The sequence below is a fragment of the Lissotriton helveticus genome, chromosome 3_1 (genome assembly GCF_964261635.1).
Source record: "Lissotriton helveticus chromosome 3_1, aLisHel1.1, whole genome shotgun sequence".
Taxonomy (NCBI): domain Eukaryota; kingdom Metazoa; phylum Chordata; class Amphibia; order Caudata; family Salamandridae; genus Lissotriton; species Lissotriton helveticus.
Window position 1 is genome coordinate 965,801,234 of NC_136061.1, and position 26,341 is coordinate 965,827,574.

Below are 26,341 nucleotides of genomic sequence, written 5' to 3' on the forward strand. Positions count from 1 at the left end.
GGCCTGTTCTATAATATCCTCAATTCCAAAGGTCTGATAGCCAGAAGACTATAAATTAACTTTAATTCTGTGAAAGGAAGGAAGAATATTTCGGTTTTAAAAGCTATTGACATTATTAAAGAGCATCTCGTCTCTGCAGCTGGTAAAAATCTTGAACCGGTAAATTTTGTGCTGGTAACGAAACCTGAAGAAGCTATAGTGCAGTACTGGATGAATAAATGTTCAAATAAAGACATATAGGCAGAATTTAAGGTGTCTACATTTTTCAATGCAAAAACCTAAAACATACTTTTAGATTCCCAAAAAACATAGTGGAATCAACCAGAAGACCAAAGAAAGAACGGACTACAATTTTAAACATTATTCTGACAATGTATTGGGTTAACTCGCATCATTCTCAGTTCATAACGGCGCCTTTTTTTACAGAGATACTGCAATATGACGGTATGTATGATGTACTAGTCTGCAAAATTGAATTGGGTTAGTAAAATGTCATACACCTTGTAAATAGATATGGGTACTTTCGTAAAAGAGGCAGCATTAGAGGTGTGCTCACAGTTTAATGACTTGCATTGCACATGACCCTGGAAGGAGGTAGCCTGCTCACTCTTTTCCTAGTTTACACCGGATTCCACAAAATGTTCATCATTGTTGTCGCTGTGCGCTTGTATGCTGTGAAGTGTAGCACTGACTGCTCTGCCTTGAAACTCAGGAATTTAAAAGAAGAAATGTTGAATTCACCTAGAAGCACACACTACTTACAACTGTCCAAGCAGAGAGCATTCCGGTTCCATTTCTTTTAAATAACACTAGATTACGTGGGATCACACATGAAGAAGCATTTGCAAAGCCAAAAGGTCTGGCCATAGCAAACTGATAAAATCTTCTTTTTGCCACACATCTCACAGAATAAAAACAAACATGCTGCATAAATATGGTACACATACACTTGCAATAAAAATGTAAAGTAAAAAAAAAAATAGAATATTATGGGTCCTTCACAGCATGAGGATCTTAGAACATGTGCTCAGAGCAATAGAACCCTTTCTTAGTCGTAATGCACAAAACGGGTATACTAGCTTTGAACCCTGAATATGTAGTTTAAACACACCAGGATAACTACAGCAATAAATAAAAAAAGGATATAGACAGGAAAAAAAACATCAACAAAGTAAATGATTGGCCTGCAGCTCTGTAACTGAAATTTACTTGTTTCTAGGCTGAGGCGCACACGTGATCATGCCCAATCCTATTCCCAACAGTGCAAGAGAGCCAATGTCTCAAGTCGCCTGTGGTGGGCAGAAGCAAGACGTGAATGACAACTGAACAGGCCAATAAATGAAAAGGGCTGACCCAAAATGAGGCCAGTCACAGGCTGAAGCTCTCTCTTGATCACACCTAATGACAACACTGATCAGTAGGCATTTGAAAACGAAGTATTTTTTTTTGCTCAAAAATGCAAAAAAGAAAACAATGGTAGAATTCTGCTTTAACGCTGAAATATACACCTGAAAGAAGGGTATAGGAAAAGAAAAAAAATGGAATAGACAGTCATTTTATGAAAGTAAACTCTGAACTCCCCTGGCAGCTGCCGGGCTTGGCGCAGACCGCAGCCGTCTGGGCGCGATTGGCAGCGACTGTCATCGCGGCGCGCACGGCACGTCCGCTGAGCCCGGCGGCGTGGCTTGGTCCCCTCGTTGCCATCAGATGCGATCACAGAGCCCGGGCGCGATGCGGAAAACCGGGGACTGCGGGGGGGACACGTCAACAAGTCTCCGGCCGCGGCGAGGGGGGTGCGGGGAGCTTCGCGCGATCCGGGCGACAGTAACTCACGTTGAGTTGCAATTAGTGGCGCTGTCATTTCTGGGCGCTCCTGCCAATTAATTAAGGCTGTCAAACGGAAAAACAGCGACATTCACATGATAATTAATATATGGGGAGACGAGGAGGACGGCAGAGCGGCCCAGCCAAAAGAATTCCCTGGGAGCGATTACAAGAAGAAGAGAGCGAGCGCGAGGGAGAGAGAGAGAGAGACAGGATGGAGCAGCGAGAGAGGAGGAAAGTTAAACTGTCCTTGTTGTAATTGTTAACTCTGATCTCGAGCAGGAGATGATGCGCTGATTAAAAACTCCTGATCGGGCCCTGGGCCCAGCACAATCTCCCGGCCGCCGATGATGGAATCACACGAGTTTATTCATACCATTAAGCTCCAGAGAACTTAATTGAAAGCAGAGCCGAGTTGGGACCTTGACAGGCAGGAGGTCACAGTAATTGCTGCCGGACATATTTAACATTAAGATAATCAGGCCATTAATTACCCCTTGGATCATTAAATCAGCCACTTGCAAAATGAAATTTCAGCCTCTATTACTCACTTCAGGGACCACAGGGGTGGCTTTTTAATTTATCAGTGAGCCGGAGTAACAAAGGACTGGGCTGGGAGGGGGGAGATGAGACGGCCAGGGTGGGGGGCACATGAGAGGAGCCTGGTAATGGGGGTGTTCGGTAGAGGCAGGAATATCAATCTGCCATGGTGGGTGATCTTGGCAAATTAAGTAGGTGCGATGTGGCGGGCTCCCCGAGTGAGGAGCAGGGGTGGGGGCAGTGTGTAAATAGATGAGGGCAGACATGGCACATGATGGCCTGCACACCACTTAGCAGGATAATAAAGGAAATCAGCCTTGATTATCCGCGCTAATTTGGACACTGCCGGTAGCTTGTTATGCGTGTTCTGAGTAGCATTTAATTAATTCAATTGCTTGTTAATGGTGAAAGTGACATGAAGGGAGCAGATGTCACCCACTGCAGATGGGGCCTGGTCAGGAACCCGCAGCAAAGCCTTCCTGCCCGCCCTTCTTAGTACCCAGCACCGGCGGGCAGCCAGCCCCCGCGCCCCACTGTCCAAAAGTGGGGTACGGGGAGGTGTGTTGTGATGAACCTTCCGCAGAGGACACTCTGCCTTGGCACTTCAGGCGCTCACAAGGCCAGAGGAGGACCGCGCAGCCATGCAGGGGCTGTACTGGTACAGACTAGAGGTGCGTGCTGCGCAGAATACCACTCCCAGAGGTAGCGTATCTCAGAGGCAAGTCTCGTTTACCGCCGGGGAGAGGGAGTTCCTTAGCTACGGTGACCAGATGTCCCAGATTTCCCCAGACAGTCCCGGTTTTTCAAGGACTGTCCCGGTATCCTGACACTAATTTTAAATACATGTCTCGACTTTTGGGACAAAGGTCTCGTCATTCGGCAGAGCAGAATAGAAAGGTATGCTCACCTTTCACAGGGGGCTCTGCAGTCTCAAATATTTAAAGTGATGCACCTGTTTTTGACAGACACACAAGGAGATACAGCGGATGCCCCCACTAAAGGAGAGAGAGGAGAAGAGCAGGGGTGCGCAGGGTGGCGGTCCTGCCATACCTTGTTATGATATAACATATATATATATTATTATGTATGTATATATATTGCCTACTGGCAGTTGGCAGTAGGTATAGTTAGAACCATGTTTCCATAGGACTTTTTTTGGACTTGCCTATATCTTTGGCGCCGTTTAACAAATATTCACAACGTTTTCCCAAAAATGTGCCTTGCATCTTTCATTACCACTAGTAAGATTTAAGTCTGAAGTTACGACCAGCTACCAAAAGGTGAGTAAGGGGTACAGACGGTTACGGTGTCAGATAATTAGCTGTGTCCTGGCATGCCAGGACCCCAGGTATAGCAAAGCAAGCCATTTGTCCTGCCCCCTTTCTACAACGGTAATTGCAAACACAACAGTGATGGACAGAATGTGGATCAATGTCACACATTCACCCCAGTCCAAAGATCTGGGCCCAAATCCATCGTTTTTCCACTCCACACCACCCTGGGTTAGACAATGGCGATATGCAAATCAGCGCTGACCCTGTGCCCCATGGGAACAGTCCAGTCCGAACTACAAAAGCCATGTCCTTCCCAGAACGGAAACAAGCATCCGAGGACCGGCCCGGTTTCGAGGTAACACCTCTCATCAGCCTGGCTAGCTTGATTCCAGTGGTGTGGAGTGCCTGGGACTCACGTCTGAGCATCCCCAGTACACTTAGAGCGGTAATTGCAAACACAACAGTGATGGACAGAATGTGGATCAATGTCGCACATTCACCCCAGTCCAAAGATCTGGGCCCAAATCCATCGTTTTTCCACTCCACACCACCCTGGGTTAGACAATGGCGATATGCAAATCAGCGCTGACCCTGTGCCCCATGGGAACAGTCCAGTCCGAACTACAAAAGCCATGTCCTTCCCAGAACGGAAACAAGCATCCGAGGACCGGCCCGGTTTCGAGGTAACACCTCTCATCAGCCCGGCTAGCTTGATTCCAGTGGTGTGGAGTGCCTGGGACTCACGTCTGAGCATCCCCAGTACACTTAGAGCGGTAATTGCAAACACAACAGTGATGGACAGAATGTGGATCAATGTCGCACATTCACCCCAGTCCAAAGATCTGGGCCCAAATCCATCGTTTTTCCACTCCACACCACCCTGGGTTAGACAATGGCGATATGCAAATCAGCGCTGACCCTGTGCCCCATGGGAACAGTCCAGTCCGAACTACAAAAGCCATGTCCTTCCCAGAACGGAAACAAGCATCCGAGGACCGGCCCGGTTTCGAGGTAACACCTCTCAGCATCCCGGCTAGCTTGATTCCAGTGGTGTGGAGTGCCTGGGACTCACGTCTGAGCATCCCCAGTACACTTAGAGCGGTAATTGCAAACACAACAGTGATGGACAGAATGTGGATCAATGTCGCACATTCACCCCAGTCCAAAGATCTGGGCCCAAATCCATCGTTTTTCCACTCCACACCACCCTGGGTTAGACAATGGCGATATGCAAATCAGCGCTGACCCTGTGCCCCATGGGAACAGTCCAGTCCGAACTACAAAAGCCATGTCCTTCCCAGAACGGAAACAAGCATCCGAGGACCGGCCCGGTTTCGAGGTAACACCTCTCATCATCCCGGCTAGCTTGATTCCAGTGGTGTGGAGTGCCTGGGACTCACGTCTGAGCATCCCCAGTACACTTAGAGCGGTAATTGCAAACACAACAGTGATGGACAGAATGTGGATCAATGTCACACATTCACCCCAGTCCAAAGATCTGGGCCCAAATCCATCGTTTTTCCACTCCACACCACCCTGGGTTAGACAATGGCGATATGCAAATCAGCGCTGACCCTGTGCCCCATGGGAACAGTCCAGTCCGAACTACAAAAGCCATGTCCTTCCCAGAACGGAAACAAGCATCCGAGGACCGGCCCGGTTACCTCGAAACCGGGCCGGTCCTCGGATGCTTGTTTCCGTTCTGGGAAGGACATGGCTTTTGTAGTTCGGACTGGACTGTTCCCATGGGGCACAGGGTCAGCGCTGATTTGCATATCGCCATTGTCTAACCCAGGGTGGTGTGGAGTGGAAAAACGATGGATTTGGGCCCAGATCTTTTGACTGGGGTGAATGTGTGACATTGATCCACATTCTGTCCATCATTGTTGTTTTTGCAGTAACCCTTTCTACAACAGCAGACTGATTATTTCATTTCCCCCAAAAAGGGAGGTTCTGCTTTACTTTTGCCGGCCCAGATGAGTGAGTTTTCCTCCTCCTTATGGTCTTGTGCCTCCTTACCATTATGGGTCTGGCCTTCAAAAGAGTCCTATTAGCAGCTACGCTGGAGATATGTTGTGCTGTCCATTACACTCTTTGAATGTGAGAAAGGTAGGCCCCTGCACAGTACTGAATGCTTTGAATACTGATAATGGCAGGGTGTATTTATGCCTGAGATCCATGGACCTACCAAACAACAGCGTGTGTCCGTGTGTATGAGCGCAAAAGGTTCAGGCATTTGAGGTACACAGTCACCCTATGATTCAAAGAGGGATCTTTGAATTTTCTATCCATTGAGATAGGGGCATGAACTAACTCTCCAGAAAGGGTGCAGAATCCCTCCCTCTATGCTGATGGACCCTCTTTTACGCTTCTAGTAAGCCTATCCGTCTTTTTTTCTGTCCTGTCCAAGCGGACATCCTGCCATCCAGCCAGCCTGGCTCATCAATGTGCTATGTCTTTGGATGTGCTCAGGAAAACCTGTCCCTGAATTGTGCTTTCTCAATTTTTCCTTTTTCCTTCCCGCTCATGGTACAATAAAGGCATGCCCTCTCTTCTCAGGTGTGGTCAACTCTTCTTTTAAGCGGATACTGATGCTTTCTTTCTTAGAGATGCCAATACTTCATTTTTCCTCTCGAGATGTCTCCTGATTCTAAAGATGCTTCCACCCTTCTCTAAAGCGGAGTGTAGGCTCCCTTTTTCTTGGCTCCCGATTGTTACCTTTAATTAAGGGCTGTAATGATCTTTGCTCTGTTCTACAGGGCTGTGTTTCCTGCCTCCCTTTGCTTGAGCTATGAATTTTGTCGCCTTTATTTTGGACTATATTTGACCTCATGTCTCTGGGACTGTGACTCCTGCCCCCTTACTAGTGAACGTGAGTGCTTGCTTTCTCTAGGGGTGTGTGCCCTCTCCCCTCTTGCAGAGGTGCACATATAGGGTGGCAGTGAGATCCATAATTCTAGATTAGAGTGTGCCTACTTTTCCTGAGCAATTAAAGGATACTTTCCTTGTCTAACGATTTTGGAAACAGGAAGTCAATATTGCTCTAGCAGCAGTCGGCTTTAATTTGTCAATGTGCAGCCACGGTTTGACAGATGTGGAAGGGACAGTGGGAAGTATTTAGGCGAAACCAATTACTACCATTCGACCCCGAATCATGGGTCTGTCAACACAAGTCGCAGATTTCTCACTTGGTAATCTTCTCTACACTCGGGAAGATTCTTTGTAATTAGTATATTGGTAAACCTGCCCTTTACACCCTACAACGTGACAAAAGGTTGAGAAAACGCTCCCTGATTCATAAACTGTGCAAGCTTCTAGTTACTAAAGTTGACCCTCACAGATTAATCAATGGATTTTAAAGAAACACAAAATACTACCCAAGAGTGAAAGCAGAGAGATCTTCCTTTTATAGTGAGTGAAATCAGGCACATCTCCCATACTTTTATTCACCAAACAATTCGCCAAGTAACCAAGGAACACTAAGATTGCCTTGGAAATAGTCTTCTGTGAAGGAAAACTAATGTTCCAGGAAATTAAGAATCACTTGGTCAAGAGATGAAGAATACTAATATAGGAAACTGGGCTTTAGCTCCACATGTGGGATAACAGCTGCAGTGACTACAGTAAGGATAGAGGATGAACAGAATCCAGCCTTGCATGTCTCTAAGACGGTGGATACACTGAGAAAGCCAAGCAAGGTGGTTTTAAATCCAAAGCAGCGGGATTCAATCAGCACCTAACCAGTGTGTACAAAGTTCTGTGATATGGTGCAGGCTGGGATATTCCACAGTGGGGCATGCTAACCTAGATATGAAATACGTAGGTGCAGAGCAGGATAGACTGAAGAGCATAGCAAGAAAAGCACTACAGGGGAGGCGGCACAGTATACGTACATCTGGAATGAAAGAATGAACAAGCATTAGCAAAGCCATTATGTCTCCCCAATTAAACCTATTGGCTTTACCAGTAAAACAAGGCTACTACTGTAAAGCTGATGCCGAACAACACCTGGCAAAAAAAAGAAGAAAAAATACCCCGACATGACGCATACCAGTGCTTGTTTCATAATGCTTGTACCTGTCCACAGCAATAAACTACACATCACCAACTGAACGGGCATGGGATAACTAATGAAATCTTCTACATGCCTCTGGCCAAGAGGACTTTAATTTAGCGCACAACTGCAGATCCCAACAAGCTACATACTATGATAGCTTCTTGACATCTCACACTGACTATCAGATATGGGTTGATCGTCAAGTCTATCACTGCAGATCTCTCCACCATTTCTCCCTCCAACCAACGCCTTCTCAGGACCTAAATGTTTAACAAAATATTGCAGAAAAAACAACCCAGTGTAGTAACCAGGAGTGGACTATGAAAATAAGTAATACCAAAATGGCACCTGAAGTTCAGCTCAAAAGCGTACTGAAAAACAAACTGTGCGTCTACCCCTCACACTTCATCACACTGTTGAGAGCTAAGTCCGATAACACTATAACCGTACCTCAGTGGTCCTCATACACGGCATACAAACACTCCCCAGACAGGATCAGAAAGACGACAACACCCTTCCAACCACATACCCTACATTGTGTAGCATACCTTCAATTTAAACAAGTACTTTAGCAGCCCACAGCAGGGTAGTAAGTGCTATATGAACGTTGCAATACATCCTACATGCGTACGCAAGATGTTAGGGGGACCCCAAAATTACAATGCCATTAGCTTGCACACGTAATGATACATAACCATTTTCGTTTTTTAACTTAATTTACCATTCAGAGATGGCAGTAAATTATTAAACATAAAAAACATGCCAAAGAGCTTTTTTTGCTTTTTAAGGAAGGAGCGGCGTTGCAACAAATTGCAGCTCTGGTGCCCCCAAGAAAGATGTGTATATTTTTTAAAGAAAAAGACAGGAAAGGTGAACAATGGAGGGGAAGAAGGTAGCAAGAGTGGTGGTTGGGAGATGGGGTAAACACCAATGAGTGATGGGAGCAGTAGTGAAGGGGTAGCAATGGTAAGCCTGGGCAACAGAGGAGCAAGTCATCCAACCAAAAATGGAGTAACGAATCTGTGCTCCAGGGGTAGGACAAACAGTTTCAGTTTCAGTTTGTTAACGTCTTTATTTCGAAATTTTTCTTCATAAAAGACATACACAAAAAAATACATATAAAATGCACACAATAAATAAATACAATTTTATACAAACAATTAATATTATCATAGATCTAATTTTAAAAAAATCGATTAAATAACATAGAAAGACGTTTATATCAGAATTTTACTGATATTTAAAAAACATTACAGAGATTCCAACCCTAAAAAAGAAGAAAAGGTTATGTCCTGCATATTTAGCAATCAGCTATTGGCTCTTCGTATATACCTTGCTCTAATTGACCAGGCCCATCCAAGAAATTTTGCCACTCCTATAAACAGCCATTCGGCTGTATTATATCTCATTATTGACATGGCTTCACTGCACACCCTAATATTTAGTCTTTTACATATAGGTTTTAGCCATTTATGGCGCGGTTCGCAGTATGCTGGGCATACAAACAAGAAGTGCCCTAAAGATTCCTTTTGCTCATGACAGCAAGGGCAAAACAAAGACTGTTGATTATGCCATTTGTTGGTGAATTCTCTTAGTGGCAAAGTTCCTACACGGAACTGATGATATAATTTCCTATCGGAACTTTTAAGAATAATGTCCCAATAGGTCTCCGTGTGTGGGACTACTTTATGGATCAAAAACATGCCGGTCAGGTTTGAGTTCTCAGAAAGCGTAACGTATTCTTCTTTAACTGAGGACCAGAAAAGAAGTTTGAAATCTTTTTTAGACGGAAAGATGTGATTACCCGGCTCAGTCCATAGCGAATGGAGACCCATTCTGAATAGAGTATTCTTAATTGATTTAAACCAGGGTACATCCCCCGCCCCTTGTTGCGCTCTTACATCCTGTATTTCATTGGCAAACATAATTAATTCTGGGGTAGACCAGATGCGTCTCCATAACGCAACCATCCTATATTGGGCATGGTGTTTAATAGTATAAAAGCCCATATCAAACATAAGTGGTAAAGATGGTGTCGATGGTGGGAGACTCACTATGCTGCGAAAAAATTTGTTCTTGACTTTATCCAAAGCAGCCAGATCCACATTCCCCCAAAGATCAGCCCCATAAAGTATCGCAGTGCTAATTTTGGCGCTATAGATTTTAAGCGCCGGTAGAACTCTTTTAGTCAAAGAGCAACGTTGTTCTTTTACAAGACAACCCGATAATCGTGCAAATTTTAGACTAAGGGCCTCGATTTGTTCTTTCCAGCGTAACCTATAATCAATAACAACTCCTAAGTAAGTCATAACCCCTACTTGTTCTAAGCTAGTCCCATTCATCGTTACATGGCCCCTCCCAGGTTTGTTCTTTGTCAGGACCATAAACTTGGTCTTAGAAACATTGATTTCAAGGTCGTTTTGGCTGCAAAAATCCGTAAACTTATTTACAGCTAACTGAAGACCCATTTGTGTTTTAGCTAGAATTAGGGTGTCATCCGCGAAAATTAAGAGGGGGAATTTGGTCCCACCCAATGATGGTGCGTCTGTCGGTGTTGCTAAGAGGAACTGAACGACCTGATTGATAAAAAGTATGAATAGGGTGGGGGCCAGGACACAGCCCTGCCTCACTCCACGGGTCACAGGGAAAGAGTCGGTCACTTGTCCCTGGCAACCCCACCTTACTCTAGCAAAGTTTTCCTCATGCAACCTAATTGTGAACTCTAGAAGGGCAGATGGTACACCCATTCTCCTTAAAGCTGACCACAATTTTACTCTGGGGACCAAATCAAACGCAGATTTGAGATCCACAAATGCTGCGTATATTGTACCTTCTCCTAAATATACAGTCTTCCAGTAGATCATAGCAAATCTGAGTACCTGGTCTACTGTGCTTATGTTAGCCCTGAAGCCAGCCTGCAGTGGGGACAAGATGTTTTCTTCTGTCATCCAGAACTGGATTCTTCCCAACAGCATTCTGGCGATTACCTTCTGCAGGGCATCGATAAGACTGATGGGGCGATAATTTCCCGCATCAGTCCTATCCCATTTTTTGTACACAGGTAGGATCTCCGCCCCTCTCCAAGAGTCAGGAATTCTGACACCTCTAGCTATAGCATTTGCTAAGTTAGTAATGTATGGGACCCAATTATCTTGATCAAACTTGAAAAGGTCCGCTGGAACACAATCCATTCCAGGAGCTTTCCCATTCTGAACTAGTCTTAAAGCTTTAACAGCCTCTAGTTCAGTAAAGACTATCCGGTCATCTATGGGGACTGCAGACCGAGCACTAAAAGTCTCTCCTAAATTACGGGCTGGCAAATCCGTATTGCTAAACTGCGCCGAGAAATGCTTAACCCATGTCTCGACTGGGACATAGTTTGCTGGTCCCCTGTCCCGCCCCATTTCACTACTTCCCAGAATTTTTGTTGGTTAGTGGAAATACTGGCCGTATACAGATCTAGCCAATGTTGCTTGTCCCAGTTAATCTTCGCCTGCTTAAGCACCTTTTTATAGTTTACCCTTTCTTTCTTAATATCTAAAACTGATCTAGTTTTAATAGCAGCTATCAAAGAGCTATGGGCAAGACGACATGTCTTGTCTTATACCATTTGGCTCCTAATTGGACCAACCCAGTTTTCCTTCTATTAGCTGGTTTAATAAAAAAAGTTTTAATTTTGCTAAAAAGGGACTCATGAATCACCGCAATTTGATCCAATGTATTAGCATCATCTAATATGGGCACCATCAGTTTAGTTGCTTCTAACACCACCATTGAAACCCTATCCACAATGGTTGGGTCTTCAAGAAACCTAGCCCACTGTACCCTTCTACAATCGTTCATAAGAACAGCCTCAGCAGTAATTAAGTGTGTTGCACTAGATCTCTTTAGGTCACCATATGTCAATAAGTTTATCACTAAAGGATTATGATCACTTTCTGACCTTGGAACTATTTCCATATCCTTAAGTAAACTCCAATACTCAATCCTAATTAAGAAATAATCTATACGGCTCGAGTTATGGGCATTGTCGAAAGTAGCCTTACCCAACAGGTCAGATTTTGTCCTCCCGTTCGCTGCACGTAGATTCCATTCAAGACATAAACCTAGCCATTGCATAACGGCCTCTGTTACTTTTTTGACCGGTGGAATGGTTAGGAGGGGAATATTCCAAATCTGGTCGACTTCACCATAACACCCGTTATCCAGATTGGGGACAGGTTCTAAAGAACAGTTAAGGTCCCCAGCCACCAATACACAATCTTCCCTATCAATGGTATTCAGTAGGGAGTCTAAATCCTCTGCCGTTTTTGAAGACCTCCCACCTGGACGCCCCCTGGCATATATATTAATCAGAAAGAGATCTTGGCTAGGTTTACTACGCAGTTTTAAAGCTAGAATATCGTTGCTCAATATCGGTAGGTCCGAGATTTTAAAACCCAAGGATTGTTTGATCCAAATAACAAGACCCCCAAAAGGGCGACCTTTTAAACCTTTGCTGGCTGGTTTAAAATAATTCAAATAACCAACCCGATAAATTGCATCAATAGACCAACTTTCTTGTAGTATGATTATATCATGTAAATCTACAAAAGACCCCCAGTCAGATTCTGCCAATTTACCCTTCAACCCAGCAATATTCCAGGATAATATCTTAAGGGTAAATACAATTGGCTTATGCCTTACATCAACAGAAGTAACATTGCCCCCACTGGTCTCCAAGGTAAGAGTATGGCTTAATGTTTCCCCCCTTCCTGTCCTTCCTTGGGAGGTTTTTTCAAGCTCTGTGTTGAACGTATCCACTGTAATTGCAGTATTAATTAATGAGCAATTTCCTGTGTCACCAAACAACCTTGGGACCAGGGGATCATTATTAAGTCAGTCCACCCCCTCCAATCCCGATAGTGGGGCAAACCGGTTCGAGAGATGAGACTGAAACATTGGATATGATGGTGTTTCTTGATAATATCTATCCCTAGGTCTATTCCTTCGGAAGTGGGGGTGCGATGTTTCGGCACTATGAGAATGTAGTGTGGGGTAAAAATAGTAAAGGGATAGAGTTTGAACATCCCCAAGTCTACCATATCTGGGTTCCCTGGAAATGTAATCAGCTACCCATGGCTCCCTGAAACTTATTACTACACAATCCCCCTCAAGATCTTTTTTACAGTAACCTACCCAATCCACCCTCCTAACATTAAGGATCTTTATATTTGAATTAGGAGGGAGTGGGCGGTTTTTATTGAGCCAGAATATTACCTTATTATATAAATCTTTGTGTGTTTCCCTCTTGCCATCCCCTAGAGGAGCCACTCCTGTTAAAATGGTGGTATAAGGGAGTGACTCTGGGGGGAGGTTCACACATTGTTTCCTAGGTACAGGATTAATCCTGGGCCGTGTACTTTGGTCAGAATGGCCGGTAGGATTAGGTTGTTTTCTGGATCGGGCTGTGGATTTAAAACAGTACCAACCTTGTGCTGGGTTATGCTCTCAGATGTCTGTTTTCCCTTTACAACAGGAGCGGGTTTATGCTGTGGTACTATTGTAATGGGTAACCCTGCTTTTGCTCTAGTACCCCCGTCCCTAGATATCACTGTGTTGTTCTTGGGGAATATCGAATCTGTACCTTTAAAAGCTAAAGATGTATGGATTCTATTTGTTACTGCTATGTTCTCTTTTACTAGCGTATCCAAAGAATCCATTTTGGTGTTTAATAGTCTAGTCCGTTCAAATAACGGTATGAGTAAAGATTTAATCAATAGCTCTATCTTGGCTAGGAGTAGACTTTCTACAATATTTACTGTGACGTTTTGTTCCTCAGGGGGAACCACTGCTGTAGAGGTGATTTTCTGTGTGGGGGATATGTAGGTAACTCCCTGACCCTTATAGTGTCCCCCTATGTTGATCGAATCTACCCTTTTCCGTTTACCATGATTTTGCGTGGGCAAGCACTGAGAAATAGTAGTTAAGTTTATCCGCTCCATGCTTTGGGTAAGATTAGGGGAGTCTGAGAGACCAGTATCATCACAAGATGAGTCATGGTAGATAGTGTTACTATCCACTAAAGGGTCGTGGGCAGTAACATGTACACTATCTATACCATTCCCCTCTAGATCCAAAGATTGACTAGCAGATGCAGTAGCAACCGCTAAGTCCACATTAATATTATTAGTAACATTGTTCAATTGGGAAAGTGGGACAGGGGAGACAGCCTCACTAATTTTTCCAAGTGAAGAACGCTTACCCGTAATTATGTCTAATGAAAGGCGTTTTTCAACAAGAGCTATTTCCTTCTCTAGAATACAAGTAGAGCATTTAAAAAACTGATCAATAGTACCTGTAAAAGTACCATTGGAGGTGAAAACCTGAACTTGCCTTTCCCTACCTGACCGAAGGGGCATTTTCAAACCGGGCACCTAAAAACCTTCTAAGTCCCACAGAGTGCAACAATCAATACAATAACCCCAACAAAAACTATTAGACACTGTTTTACCAATAATATAACAACAACAGTGTCCTGGTAATACACTAATTCAACACAATCGTAAGGGTACCAGGAAATGGGGCAATAACAATGTCAGTGGGGTGGCCCAACCCAACCCTTGCCAGCCCCGGACGGCCACAGACGGTCCCGCCCTTGTCCCGGGCTTCTCCCGGACACTCCCGCGCAGCGGGACTAGTCCAATGTATTTATAGGAACTGATTTGAGGGGGAGTAGCCTGCAGGGAGAGCTGCCCAGGTGTAGACGATGAGGGCGGGCGGGCGCTCCTGGGACTGGAAGTCCTGCGCCTCCGCTCGCTCGCAGCCCCGCAGGCACAGAAGACCATTAACCCCTCTGATGCAAACTGCTGCCCACACGACACGGGACCCGCGGAGCGGGTACCGCGAGTAGCTGGTGAAGGCAAGGGACGCCAAGGGAGATCAGCGACTGCCAAGAGTTACTGCCGGTAAGACGTGCCACAAAGGACAAACACAAGAAGGGTATGGAAAGCCATCAAATAAGAAGCCAGCAAATGAAAGAGACAATAAAGTCAGCCAACTGTAAGCAATGGGCTGGCACAAGCCCACTGTAAGTACTGGTATATTCCACGATAGGTCTTTGACAACATACAGCTAAGAGCTGGCTGTAGGCGAGACCTAAAAATGTGAGGTCAAAGACGACAGATAAGTAAAGGACTGACATTTCACCTGACAGTGTTAAAGATATAGCATAATTGTGTTATGAATGAGGGAGCTTGGTCTAGAGGCAATGGTACTTAAAAGTGTGTCGTTGAGAAAGTTAGAGAGTGTGTGTGTGATAAGATTGGCAGGGGAAGGGGCAGGTGAATAAGCTTTTCATGAGGACAATGTCTTTTTGACATTACCTTTCCTTCTTCTATCACTACATCACTCCATTTGTGTCAGAAACTGACACTGGAGGACCGGGATCATTCAGTAACCTGTTTAACCCATTCAAAGCTGAGATGACATGCAAAGGGGATGAAATTCAGGGGATTATTTAAGCATTTAAGAAAGCTCCAAGGACTTGCGAAGACACTCTCTACAGCTTGAGACAACCACATTCATAATGTCTCACACCTTGAAACATTCTTGTTTTTTTTTTTATAAACGGGTGCAACTGCTCTTATTTTTAATTCGTTAAGAATCAACCCCCCTCTTTAGTTCTTCAGAGAGGTTGAAACACAGCTAATCAAATTGTATCTGAACTAATCACTAGCTGCCTTAATCTCAAAAAGGCAGACATTTCCCCATTCTGCTTGACCTGAATGTTTGCTGTGATCATTCCCTCTTCAACAATTTTTCGAATTCCTTCAATCCTACCATGTGTTTTTCCGATAGGTTCTGGTAGTGGAGCAAACATAGTTGTTTCCTACACTCCGACATCACCCACCACTGTAACCGCATTTAATTTCATTTTCAGTTAATGTCTGAATGTTTTCTTACATGAATGTACACTGTTGTTACAACAATAAGAGTGCAAATACTGCATATAACAGCTGTACCATAAACGATGTTGAATAAAGGGAATGTAACATATTGGCAGGAACACACATAGGGAAATTAAAGGGATAGCACACTTGTCTGGAGGCTGTTCCTAACATTAGAGCAAAGCATTTCCATATGTCATACAATCTGCAAACAGGTCCTTTATTACGGGTTGGCTCTTAATGCAGTGGTCACCTGGGGGTCATGGGCACATACATTTTGTAGTGATAATTCTGGGCCAGGAAATCCTGCAGGACTGATCAGGCAAAGTGCCCATCAACACCTGACCTGGCTATCCAGCTAGTAATGCTTTGTGAACGTGTGGCGAGACACCCATGTGGCAGCCAGGCAAATGTCCAGAACTGGCGCACTGTGCACAGCCTTAGGAATGGTGGAATGAGCATGCAAGCCATCTGTGGGCTGGTTCTTGGCTAGCCCAATAGCAGATCCTAATACAAAACAATTCATCTGGAGATGGTACCGTTTTGCACAGCTTTACCTTTCCTTGCTTCACAGAAACCAGTGAAAAGTTGATCGTCTGTACTCCCTGGTTCAGCCTCTAAGGGTCGAGGCTAGGAGCCGTTCTTACTCCTTGAAAGGAAGAGGCGGAGCATAAAAAGCCAGCAATGTGATGGTTTGCCCTATGTAAAAATTGTGTGAATGCTTTGGGCAGGAATGCTGTTTATGTCCGAAGGACCAATTTATCTGGGGAAAATAATGTGTATGGAGTAACTACAGACAATGCCTGAATTTCAGTTACTCACCTGGCCGATTGTAAGGTGAACATTAATGTCATTTTGAAAGTAAGCAGGCAAAGAGGACAACTGTGCATCTGTTCAAAGGGAGTGCACATTTTTAAGATCCAACTGCGGTATTACAGATAGTGTTGGTAGGAACATGTGGATCAACCCCTTCAGAACACGCCTCCCAACAGGTGATTTGAAGACGGATGGCTGATCAAGTACACGTAAGAAAGCCAAAAGGTAACCTTTAACTGTTGCCACAGCAAGGCCTTCCTAGGCTAAAAACAGACAAAATAAGAGAATATCTGATAACTACGCATTCAGGGGTTGGATGTGCTGAGAGAAACAACAGACAAAAAACTTCTCCAGAGTCCGGAGTAAACAGATTTGCTAGATGGATGCCTGGCTACCAAGATGATCCCAATCACTTCAGGAGGAAGGTCAAATTGCCATCCGCTGTCGCTGCCAGGGCCGGCTTTAGGGCAGTGCGACCACACTGGTCCCTGGTCTGGGAAAGGGGATGCTGACGTCAACAGGGTGCTGTGGTTAGCAATAACTGACGATTTAAAAACACCTGCTGAAGAGTTCCTTGTGTGTCCAGCTTTCAGCGCGAACAAAAATGTCAAGATAACTCTTGTGATTAATGCTCCTGCTAGACCGAGAGATCAGAGTTTTGTCTAGTGGCAGTTTTGACTCGTCATAAAGTAGCACACAGGATTAATATGCCTGCTGCAAAGAAAGCATACCCAGCCGCGGCCTGCACAGGTAAGAGCTGTGGGGCCGGGTGGGAGGGATTTCGACAGACTATGACGAGGGAAAATTAAATAAATAATGACTTTTCCCTAGTCATTGTCTCGTCGAAATCCCCCCCCCCCCGACACTCCCCCCGACACCGCTCTTACCTGCACGGGCCGCCGTTGAGCATACCGTGCCGATCACATCTGGATTTTATGTGGATAGCTGAGTGGATAACTTCTTTTGTCACCAAGATCCATTTGTTACCTCAGGAGCCAAGATACAACCCTAATATAGAACAGTGACTGTTATGAACTGTCAAGAGCTGCATGCAAACTGCACAAAATAGGTTAGGATGTTATTTTGTTGCCCAGTCTTTCATTATCTATTCCTAATGTTGCTGAAAAGGGTTCATTTTGGTAGATATACATTCTTAGTAGTAAAGCCAGCCTTTGCCAGTGCTTTAAAATAAATAAAATGCTTGCGAGGGTGGGGCTATGTAGTGATGAGGGGTACTTTAGCCTTGTGGTAGAGGGGAATCGGAGAAGGAGGTCATAATGACTGTCTCACCGGCCTTCACCATCACTAAAGCATGGAGGTGTAGGTTGTGCAGGCTTGGGTGGAAGACTCAACCCTGCTGCTGCATCAGAATTTCCTCCTGAATGGGGAGCCGAATTGGAGAACATCTGCTCATGGCCAAGAAGTCAGCAGAACACATTCTCCTCATCCAGCCCAAGGCCATTAGGATGAATTGGGCCTGGTCTTTCCTGATCTTTTTCAGCAGGCTGGGCAGGAAAGGAGAGGTGGATAGGTGTACAGGAGTCCCAAACCCAATGCCGACGTAAGACATCTCGGAGAGAAGACTGCCTTGCGTACGTCATCTGCCAACGTGCAAGGGAATTGCTATGAAAGCTTTTTGATTCAATCTGATGCCTGGGGAAATTCACAAGATTTTTGGTGTCCACCACTAGGTATTTGGCGGAACTCACAGGTTGTGAATAGAAGAGAAAAAGCACATAAGTAAACTTAGCAATACACTAGGGCCAGATAGCTTGCCTAAGACTTTGGTCAGGCTTAAATCCATATGAGGACACCTCCACCACACTGTTTGAGAGAAGACTTTACAAGAATCTTTGCGAATCACCATATTTGACTCCATTTGCAAGGGGGATCGTACAAATGATCTTGCATTCTTTCATTATTATTTTTTTTAGCAGCAGTAGCAAAATTTCATCCAGATGATACTCCCACATTTGACAAAAGGGGACACTGAAAATCCGACACTCCTCTTATACAGGTGTGACACATTTCATTTTTAGGCCCGTGGCACTTAGAGTAGAAAAGCTGTCTTGGTTCTCACTTTCAAACATGAAACATGGCTGGTGTTTTCACTCAAATCCAAGTCAGAATGTCGCTTTCCAATGCAGTTAAAGAAAGGTGGTCAGCTGGCCTCAAGGACCTTCTTCTCCCTTTAGCATCACACTGGTGCCAAACAAAGAGGTATCCACACATGGTTCAGGAAAGAGATAACTTACCTAGACATCCCCTTCATGAGAAATGTTTACATTTTATTGTACTTTAAGAGACTTAAAACTATTTGTTCACACCTTCAAGTCAGGTTGTCATGGTCCATTGCAGTATAATAAAGGTGTGCAGCTCAGAAAGCCTTCACCATTTACAATACACATGCAGCAGACATTTGTTGGACTTACCTTGTGGAGTCCGAGGAGGGCTTCATGCGTCCCTGACTGCTTCCCTCCCAGATACTGTTTGCCAGCTCATTGCCAATTGATGACATGACTTTGATCAGCTCCATGGTCCAGTCATCCAAGTCCAGGGAGCGGACGCGGGATAGGTGTGTGCCGAGGTTTCGATGGATCCCTGAGCATTCAATGCACATCAGCGCACCCAGATTCAAACTGGCCCAATCTGGATCTGGGGGACAAGAGAGGAAGATAGGAAGCAGAGTCAGAAATGGATTCACTTAAAAGGAGCCTGAGAAGCTGTGCACCAAGAAGTAGTAAAATCATACATGTCCACTCCAATCACAGAATATACCACTGTGCCTAAAAGAAGTCAGTGAAGCCGGAAGTCAAAACCTGTCAATTTATAAAACAAATTGCTGCACCAGCATATGTTATTGGTGGGGATATTGGTCATGGACGTCTGTGTTTGTCACATGACTGAACGGCTAATACAAAACCAAGGTGTACACTCAAAATATATAAACATACAAGTTAATTTAGTCTGAAAAAATGTGTATGTCTGGAGAAGGGGATTTTAAATTTACATTTTACAACAGTTCAGCTAAAACATTGTTATGTGTAATAGGTAACTAATTTTGTTCATATTTATTTTGATTGTCAACCTGAACCCAAAGCAAGCGATAGCCGTGCCTTGAGCAACAGAAGTCTCACTGCTTCACTTTGCAAAAGAAACTGCTCACACAATGAGGAACACAAAGTACAACAACGTAAGAAAAGTAAGACATACTTCAACTCTTTTTACATGCAGGTAAATAAAAAAAATTGTACAGATTTAAAAAAATCTGCAGTAACAGCAAAAAACATTCCCCCAGTTTCTCAGGGTCTCCTAGCTTTGAAAAAGAACAGATTTTAGGCGGTGATGATCCAGTCTAACCTTTTCTTTTGTTCCTCATATTCTAGGAGCATCACCATGACTTCTTCCTCCAACAAGAGGCTCATATAGCTACCAGGGCCCGCTACCCTTTCTTTCTTCACTCGTGTATTTCCTTTTCTGAGTCCTCAAACTATCAACTTGTTTTACTTTCTCTGCCCCTTTTGCCACCTCTTCTTTACCGTCTGATCTCCTCCATTCACCAAGTCTCGTACAGAATACCCCCTCTGGAGCCCATTTCTTCTCTATGAGATCCCAGGAATCTTCTATAAACTCTTCTCTCTGTGCATGAACATTTCTTCTCCTTCAGGAGCTCGTTACCAACATGGTATGTTACTCAAATTGTAGCTCAACTGGTAGTACTGTTAATATGCTATATGTCAGCAGTGGCCACTTGTAGTATGAAGTAGTGAAGCGGGGGAAGGTAAATGAACAAGTTACTTACCTTCGGTAACAATCTATCTGTCCGAGACATATATTAGTTATAGATTCCTTACCTTAGAATTACCCCCAGGCGTCAGACTGGATCCGGAAAATGTTATCTCAGCAGTACCCCTGCGCATCGATCGGTGGCATCGGTCGACTCCGCGCTCTTCGTGATCGCCGGGATGACGTTGCGGTATCTACTTAGACGCTGCTCCTGCGGGCTAACGTCAGTTCTTTTACATGACATTCCACGCCAGAAATGCAGAGCCATGCAAGACACTGACCACTGGTGCACAAAACTGTGGCCCTGAAAGGGAGTCCCTTAGTCTAGAAGTCAGTTCGCAGAATGGGGAGGATGGGTGGTGCGGTAAGGTATCTCTAACCTATGTATGTCTCTTACAGATATATCGTTAAAGTAGGTAAGTAACTTGTTCATCTGAAAGAGACTATTAGTTGTAGATTCCTTACCTTAGAATAGATACACCAGCAATACCAACCCCGGAGGTGGGTCTGCAAACTAAGTTCACACCAGAAAGTCCTGGAGAACTGAACAGCCAGAGAAGCAGTGTCTCCTGACTTGGCTTCTAGGCAGTAATGTTTAGTGAACGTGTACAGTTATGCCCACGTGGCTGCCTGGTAGATGTCACAGAGGGGGACTTCACGTCCCAAAGCAGTAGTGGCTGCTATCGCCATGGTGGAATGGGTGCGCAGTCCTATCAGCGGGTCCTTTTTCGCCAAGGAATAACAGATCTTAATGCAAAGGACGACCCATCGAGAGATGGTCTGTTTTTGCACGGCCCGACCTTTCTTGGCACCCACATAGCCAACAAAGAGTTGATCGTCCACCCGGAATTGTTTTGTGCGATCCAGATAAAATGATAATACACGTTTTGGAGGATCCAGACGGTGGAGTCTTTCCTCCTCCTTGGGAGGATGTGGGGGCGGGAAGAAGGTGGGCAAAGTGATGGTCTGTCCTATGTGGAAACAAGTAACCACTTTAGGTAGAAAAGTAAAGTAAAGTAAAGTAAAGTCCACATTTGTAAAGCGCAGAATCACCCGTAAGGGTCTCTAGGCGCTGGGGGCCGTCGGGAAGATTAAGCGAGCTATTGCCCAGAGTCACATGGTGCTGGGCTAACCTGCCGCCGGAGCCGGGGATCGAACCGTGGTCCCCAGCTTCCAGCGTCAGTCGCCCTGGCCGCGGCGCCACACCTCTCCCTAGGCCAAGATCGACAACCTTGTCTGGATGGACAGCAAGGAAAGGAGGTTTTGAAGATAGAGCCTGAAGTTCACTCACCCTGCGAGCAGAGGTGATGGTATCCAGAAGAGCAGTTTTTAAAGTCAAGAGTCTGAGAGGACAATTATGTAGTGGCTCGAAAGGAGCGCACATAAGTTAAGTTAAGATCAGATTGAAGTCCCACTGTGGCATTACGAAAAGAATTGGAGGAAAGATGTGGGTATGCCCTTAAGAAACCTATTTACAATAGGGGACTTGAAAAGAGAAGGCTGATCAGTGAGGTGAAGAAAGTTGAAATGGCTGAAAATAGCCATTAAGGGTGCCCAGAGCAGAGCCCTGCTGGGCCAAAGAAAGTATGAAGGGGAGACCCTCAGAAAGAGGGGCAGGATGGGGATCCACAGCCTTTGCTGAGCACCATGCCACAAATATGTTCCCACTACAGGCGTATACTGTTTTAGTAGAAGGGCACCTGGCTGCCAAGATGACATTACAGACTTTGGGAGGGAGGTTGAAAGCTGTCAACTGTCGCAGCTCAATCTCCACGCAAGGAGGTGGAGCAGGTTCGGGTGAAGGACCGTCCCGTGCTGCTGCAACAGAAGATACTGACCGATGAGGCAGTCTGATCGGAGGATCGATGGCCATGTTCAAGAGCACTGAACACCAGACTCTTCGTGCCCAGTCCGGAGCCACAAGAATGACTTGGGCCGATCAGGCTTGATCTTTTTCAGCACCCTGGGCAGAAGTGGTATAGGCGGAAAGCCATATCAGATGTTGAACCACCAGGGACATGCCCTGATGTTCCACCCACGTCCAAAGGAAAAGAGCCATTTGGCATAGGGTCCACGGCCCCATCCCAGAAGTGACACATCTGTCACCACTGTGAACTCTGGTTGGGGAAGGGAGAGGGATCTGCCGTTGACCCAGTCCAGGTATGTTAGCCACCACTGCAATTGGTGTGCACTGCCCTCCGAGATCTGGACGCAATCGGAAAGATTCCCCTGATGCTGAGCCCACTGGAACTTCAGGTCCAAATGCAGAGCCCGCATATGCCACATGGCATGATACATCTGCAGGATGCAGGAGGCCATGAGGCCCAGCAGCCTCTGGGTCATTCTCACCGAAATCCGGGATAGAGGCTGAAACATCAGTATTATAGCCCGAATATCCCGGACTCGCTGCCCGGGAGGATAAGTCCGAAACTCCGCTGTATCCAGAACTGCTCCGATGAAAATTAGCTTCTGAGGGAATCAGGTGTGACTTCAGGACGTTGTGAACCTTAGCGATAGCAGGAGTCCCGCCATAGTCTGGAGGTGGGGGACGACAGCTTGGGGCGAGCTTGCCTTCAACAGCCAGTCGTCAAGATAGGGGAAGACTGGAACCCCTGATCTGCGTAGATGAGCTGCGACCACTGCCATCACTTTTGTGAACACTTCAGGGGTAAGGCCAAAGGGGAGCATGGTAAACTGAAAATACTCGTGGCCCACCATGAACCTTAGGTAACACCTGTGGGCTAACAGGACGGGAATGTGGAAATAGGTCTCCTGCAAGTCCAACTCTACCATCCAATCTCCAGGGTCGAGGGCAGACAGGACTTGAGCCAATGTCAACATTTTGAACTTCTCCTTCCAGAGGAAGCGGTTGACGTCCCTGCGATCCAAGATAGGACGCAGGCCTTTGTCCTTCTTGGGTACCAGGAAGTAGTGGGAATAACAACCATGACCTACTTCTGGCACAGGAACTCGCTCGATAGCTCCTTTGGCCAAGAGAGCCGTAACTTCCTGACGGAGAAGGGCCAATTGAACCTCCGACATGCAATGTAGTGTTGGTGGCATGGAAGGAGGGGTAGTATCAAAGGGGAGGGAGTAGCCCCTTTGGACTACTTGTAAAACCCACCTGTCCAACGTGATGTTGTGCTAGTGGGGGAGGTGATGGCGGAATCTGCCACCCACTGGCAACTGGTGGCCCTGAAAAGTCAGACTAGGAAGGTTTGGAGGCACCTGCACGGGGGCATTGGTTGACTAACCCGCCCTCTGCACCCCGGACCCACAACGCTGGGTCCCACATCCCCGAAGGGGCTGGGTGGCTCGACCCTCAGCAACAGTGCAGGCAAGCATGGCCCGGGCCTCCTCTGGGCATTGTAGCAGCATTTGCGCAACCGTGTCCCACATTGAATGTGTGTAACGGCAAGAGACATGCGGTGTTCACTGACCGCAGTCCTAAGCTGGTGGAAGAAAACTTCTTCCCAAGATGGTCCAGCTTCTTGGATTCCCTATCTTTAGGAGGTGTAGGGAAAGCACTTCCTATTGAGGATGAGGCTACACAGCTTTCCCATATTTGCAAACCCGAAGATCTGAAGTCCAACATACTGTCAATCCCTTCCTACATAGACCATTCTGACTAGAAAACGAGGACCCTCCTTGATATGCTCTTCTTGGCTTGTTCAGAACTGATACGAAATAATAAGAGTGTAGACCTATACTGGAGAACCAGAAACCCTACTTCAACCATTTCTCAAAGATCAGTCTGGCTGCGGCCAGAGATAAAACCAGGAGGTTTTCAGAGCTTTCATAGGTGGGAAACGAGCATTAAAAACACAAAGAGGCAGGTCAACATTATTATTCGTCTGCCTATTTTGTGGGTCGATTAGGAGTGTCTTCCACTATTGAACTGCTTTCAAATAGGCACGTTAGCATAAAAAAGCATTACAACGAAAATATATGCAGCCAGAGTAAAATCAAATTGTTTAGAAGCTAGTAATAAGGAAAGGGAAAGTAATACAATATATATCTATGTATTTATAGTTGCAACCATGGACTTCTCCTATTTTAAACACCATATCAAATCCTTCGATAAACGTCAAGGGAGCGAAATGCATCCAGGCAGTACGCCCGGACAGAAAGCAGGAGTCCCACATAAACGTAGCAAGTCAAGTCGCACAGCGTGCAGTAAAGATCTCTCTGGATTCTTCCGAGGTTTTAATTGTCAAGACCAGCATCAATAAAGACACAAGGACAAAAAAATATACTATACCAGTGCAATACAGAAATAAGGATTCAAGAGTTTCAACCGCGAGCCCTTTGGCGAGCCAGTCAAAATGATGCCACTAACTGTGTGTGAACTGAATTGCGGGTTTGCACCGCGGCACTTGGGAAAGAGATACTACAGTGTGTGTGGTTTTGAAATTGCGTTTGATTGGCCTTGAAGAAGGTGGTGTGAACCAAGCTTCCACCGAAAATCTGTGTCAAGACTATTAGGATGTTTATGAAGATTGTGCAAAATTATGGTTTGATTAGGTTATGTGTATAAAATTATTTTTAATCTATGAATTCTATGTGTGATTATTAATCACTTTTTGTGAGTTAATAAATTGGTTTAACACTTTTTGAATTGTTTTAGGAGTTGTCTATAGAAGTGACTCTCGGAACAGAGAGGTATGGAATATTTATTATGAACTGTCATTGTAACATCAAGTTATAGAGGGGAGTCAATTTGTATATTTAATTAATGACTAAACAACATTGGGGAGCATGGCAATTTGTTTTGGCATGTCACGAGTGAGGAGGTATAAAACACATTTCTGGGTTCTGAAATAAAACTAAAAGATACTGGCCCTCAGATCATCATACATGTTGGCTCAAGTTTCCAAAACAGACAACAAAGAAAACCAAATCAAATCGGACAGAGAGATCAAGGAGCGCATGTGTTGTAATGCTCCATTCTTCAGTGGTGGGCAATATGTTACACCACCCAGCTGCCAAGATGTTTTTAGTATTGTGGAAGTGACAAAGCTCCAATTCAATGCAGGGAAATAGCTGAGCGTCTTGCAAAAGGCTCAGACTTCACCAGCCACCCCCAGCCATTTCAACATGGCAGCATCTTAGGGTTCAGGCTGTTTAAGAAGGGCAATAAACTAGACCTTGCTCGAGTCAAAGAAACATGGTACTCAGGAACAATAAGTAATATCCCACAGGGTTAGTGCAAAATATTTCGCATATACTTTCTCCCTTCATCACGGCACTAGGCAGAATGTATGTTTCGGGTAACGGAGAAAGAAATTCAAGTGAACCAGGCCGTAAGCATTTGAGTCATGATTACCAGTATTATTTTGTGAAGTGAAATTGAAAAAGAGCAACACGGATACCAATGCCAAATATTATACTTTACCATGTAGACTTCAGTTGTATATGTGATGATTTCTTCTCATGCCAGCAGGGTATATCACTTTTCATCACAGCCACAGTGTAACATTCCTAGTTTGGCCTTTTTGGAATCATGCACCTCATCAGCTTCACTACCTCATTTATTACATAGCCCTTTATAATCAACTTAGTGCCATTTCTAAGCACGTTAAATCCCAAATAGGCATGATAAATGCACAATTATCAACCTCACAAGCAAGAAAGGCTGAGTTGACAGTACCGATATTCAGACCGGTAACCGACAGGTCAGACGAGATGCCAGCAGCCAACGTTCAACCCACTGAGACATCTAAACTGCTAGGAATGTTTCTTGCTCTGCAGTTTGAAGAGGACATCAAGGTCATAATGTTTGTTGTGAACATACTTTTTATCACACTTCGAGATCAGCAAGTGCTTTGAGAACAACATGGTATGGGAAAGTATATTACTTCAGTGAGATAATCCACACAGTTATGCACCTTGTCTAAGAATTTGCAATCATGGCGATCAATTACTCCAAGAGACTTCTTCCTAGCCCCTTCTATCCTCCAAGGAGGCTAGTGTTGGGGGTCGAGTGGTGGCCCTTCACGCGGACTGGAGTTCAGTGGCCCCGAATGGCTGAGTTCAGGAGGAGGATTTCAGAGGCCCAGGACCATCCCCAAAAGACATGCTGGAAAGCCACGCACAGATACGGGTACCCACAAGTT

General features: G+C 45.1%; 1 protein-coding gene across 4 annotated transcripts in view; it reads right to left on the minus strand.

Annotated features, from left to right (window-relative positions):
• AGAP1 (ArfGAP with GTPase domain, ankyrin repeat and PH domain 1) overlaps window positions 1-26,341 on the minus strand; it is a 1,166,515-nt gene that overhangs the window by 91,466 nt on the left and 1,048,708 nt on the right. For all 4 annotated transcript variants that reach the window (XM_078681380.1, XM_078681378.1, XM_078681379.1 and 1 more), the window contains one exon: window positions 18,872-19,094. In XM_078681380.1, coding sequence (XP_078537506.1) covers window positions 18,872-19,094 — 223 coding nt within the window. The remainder of the gene's footprint in view (window positions 1-18,871; window positions 19,095-26,341) is intronic.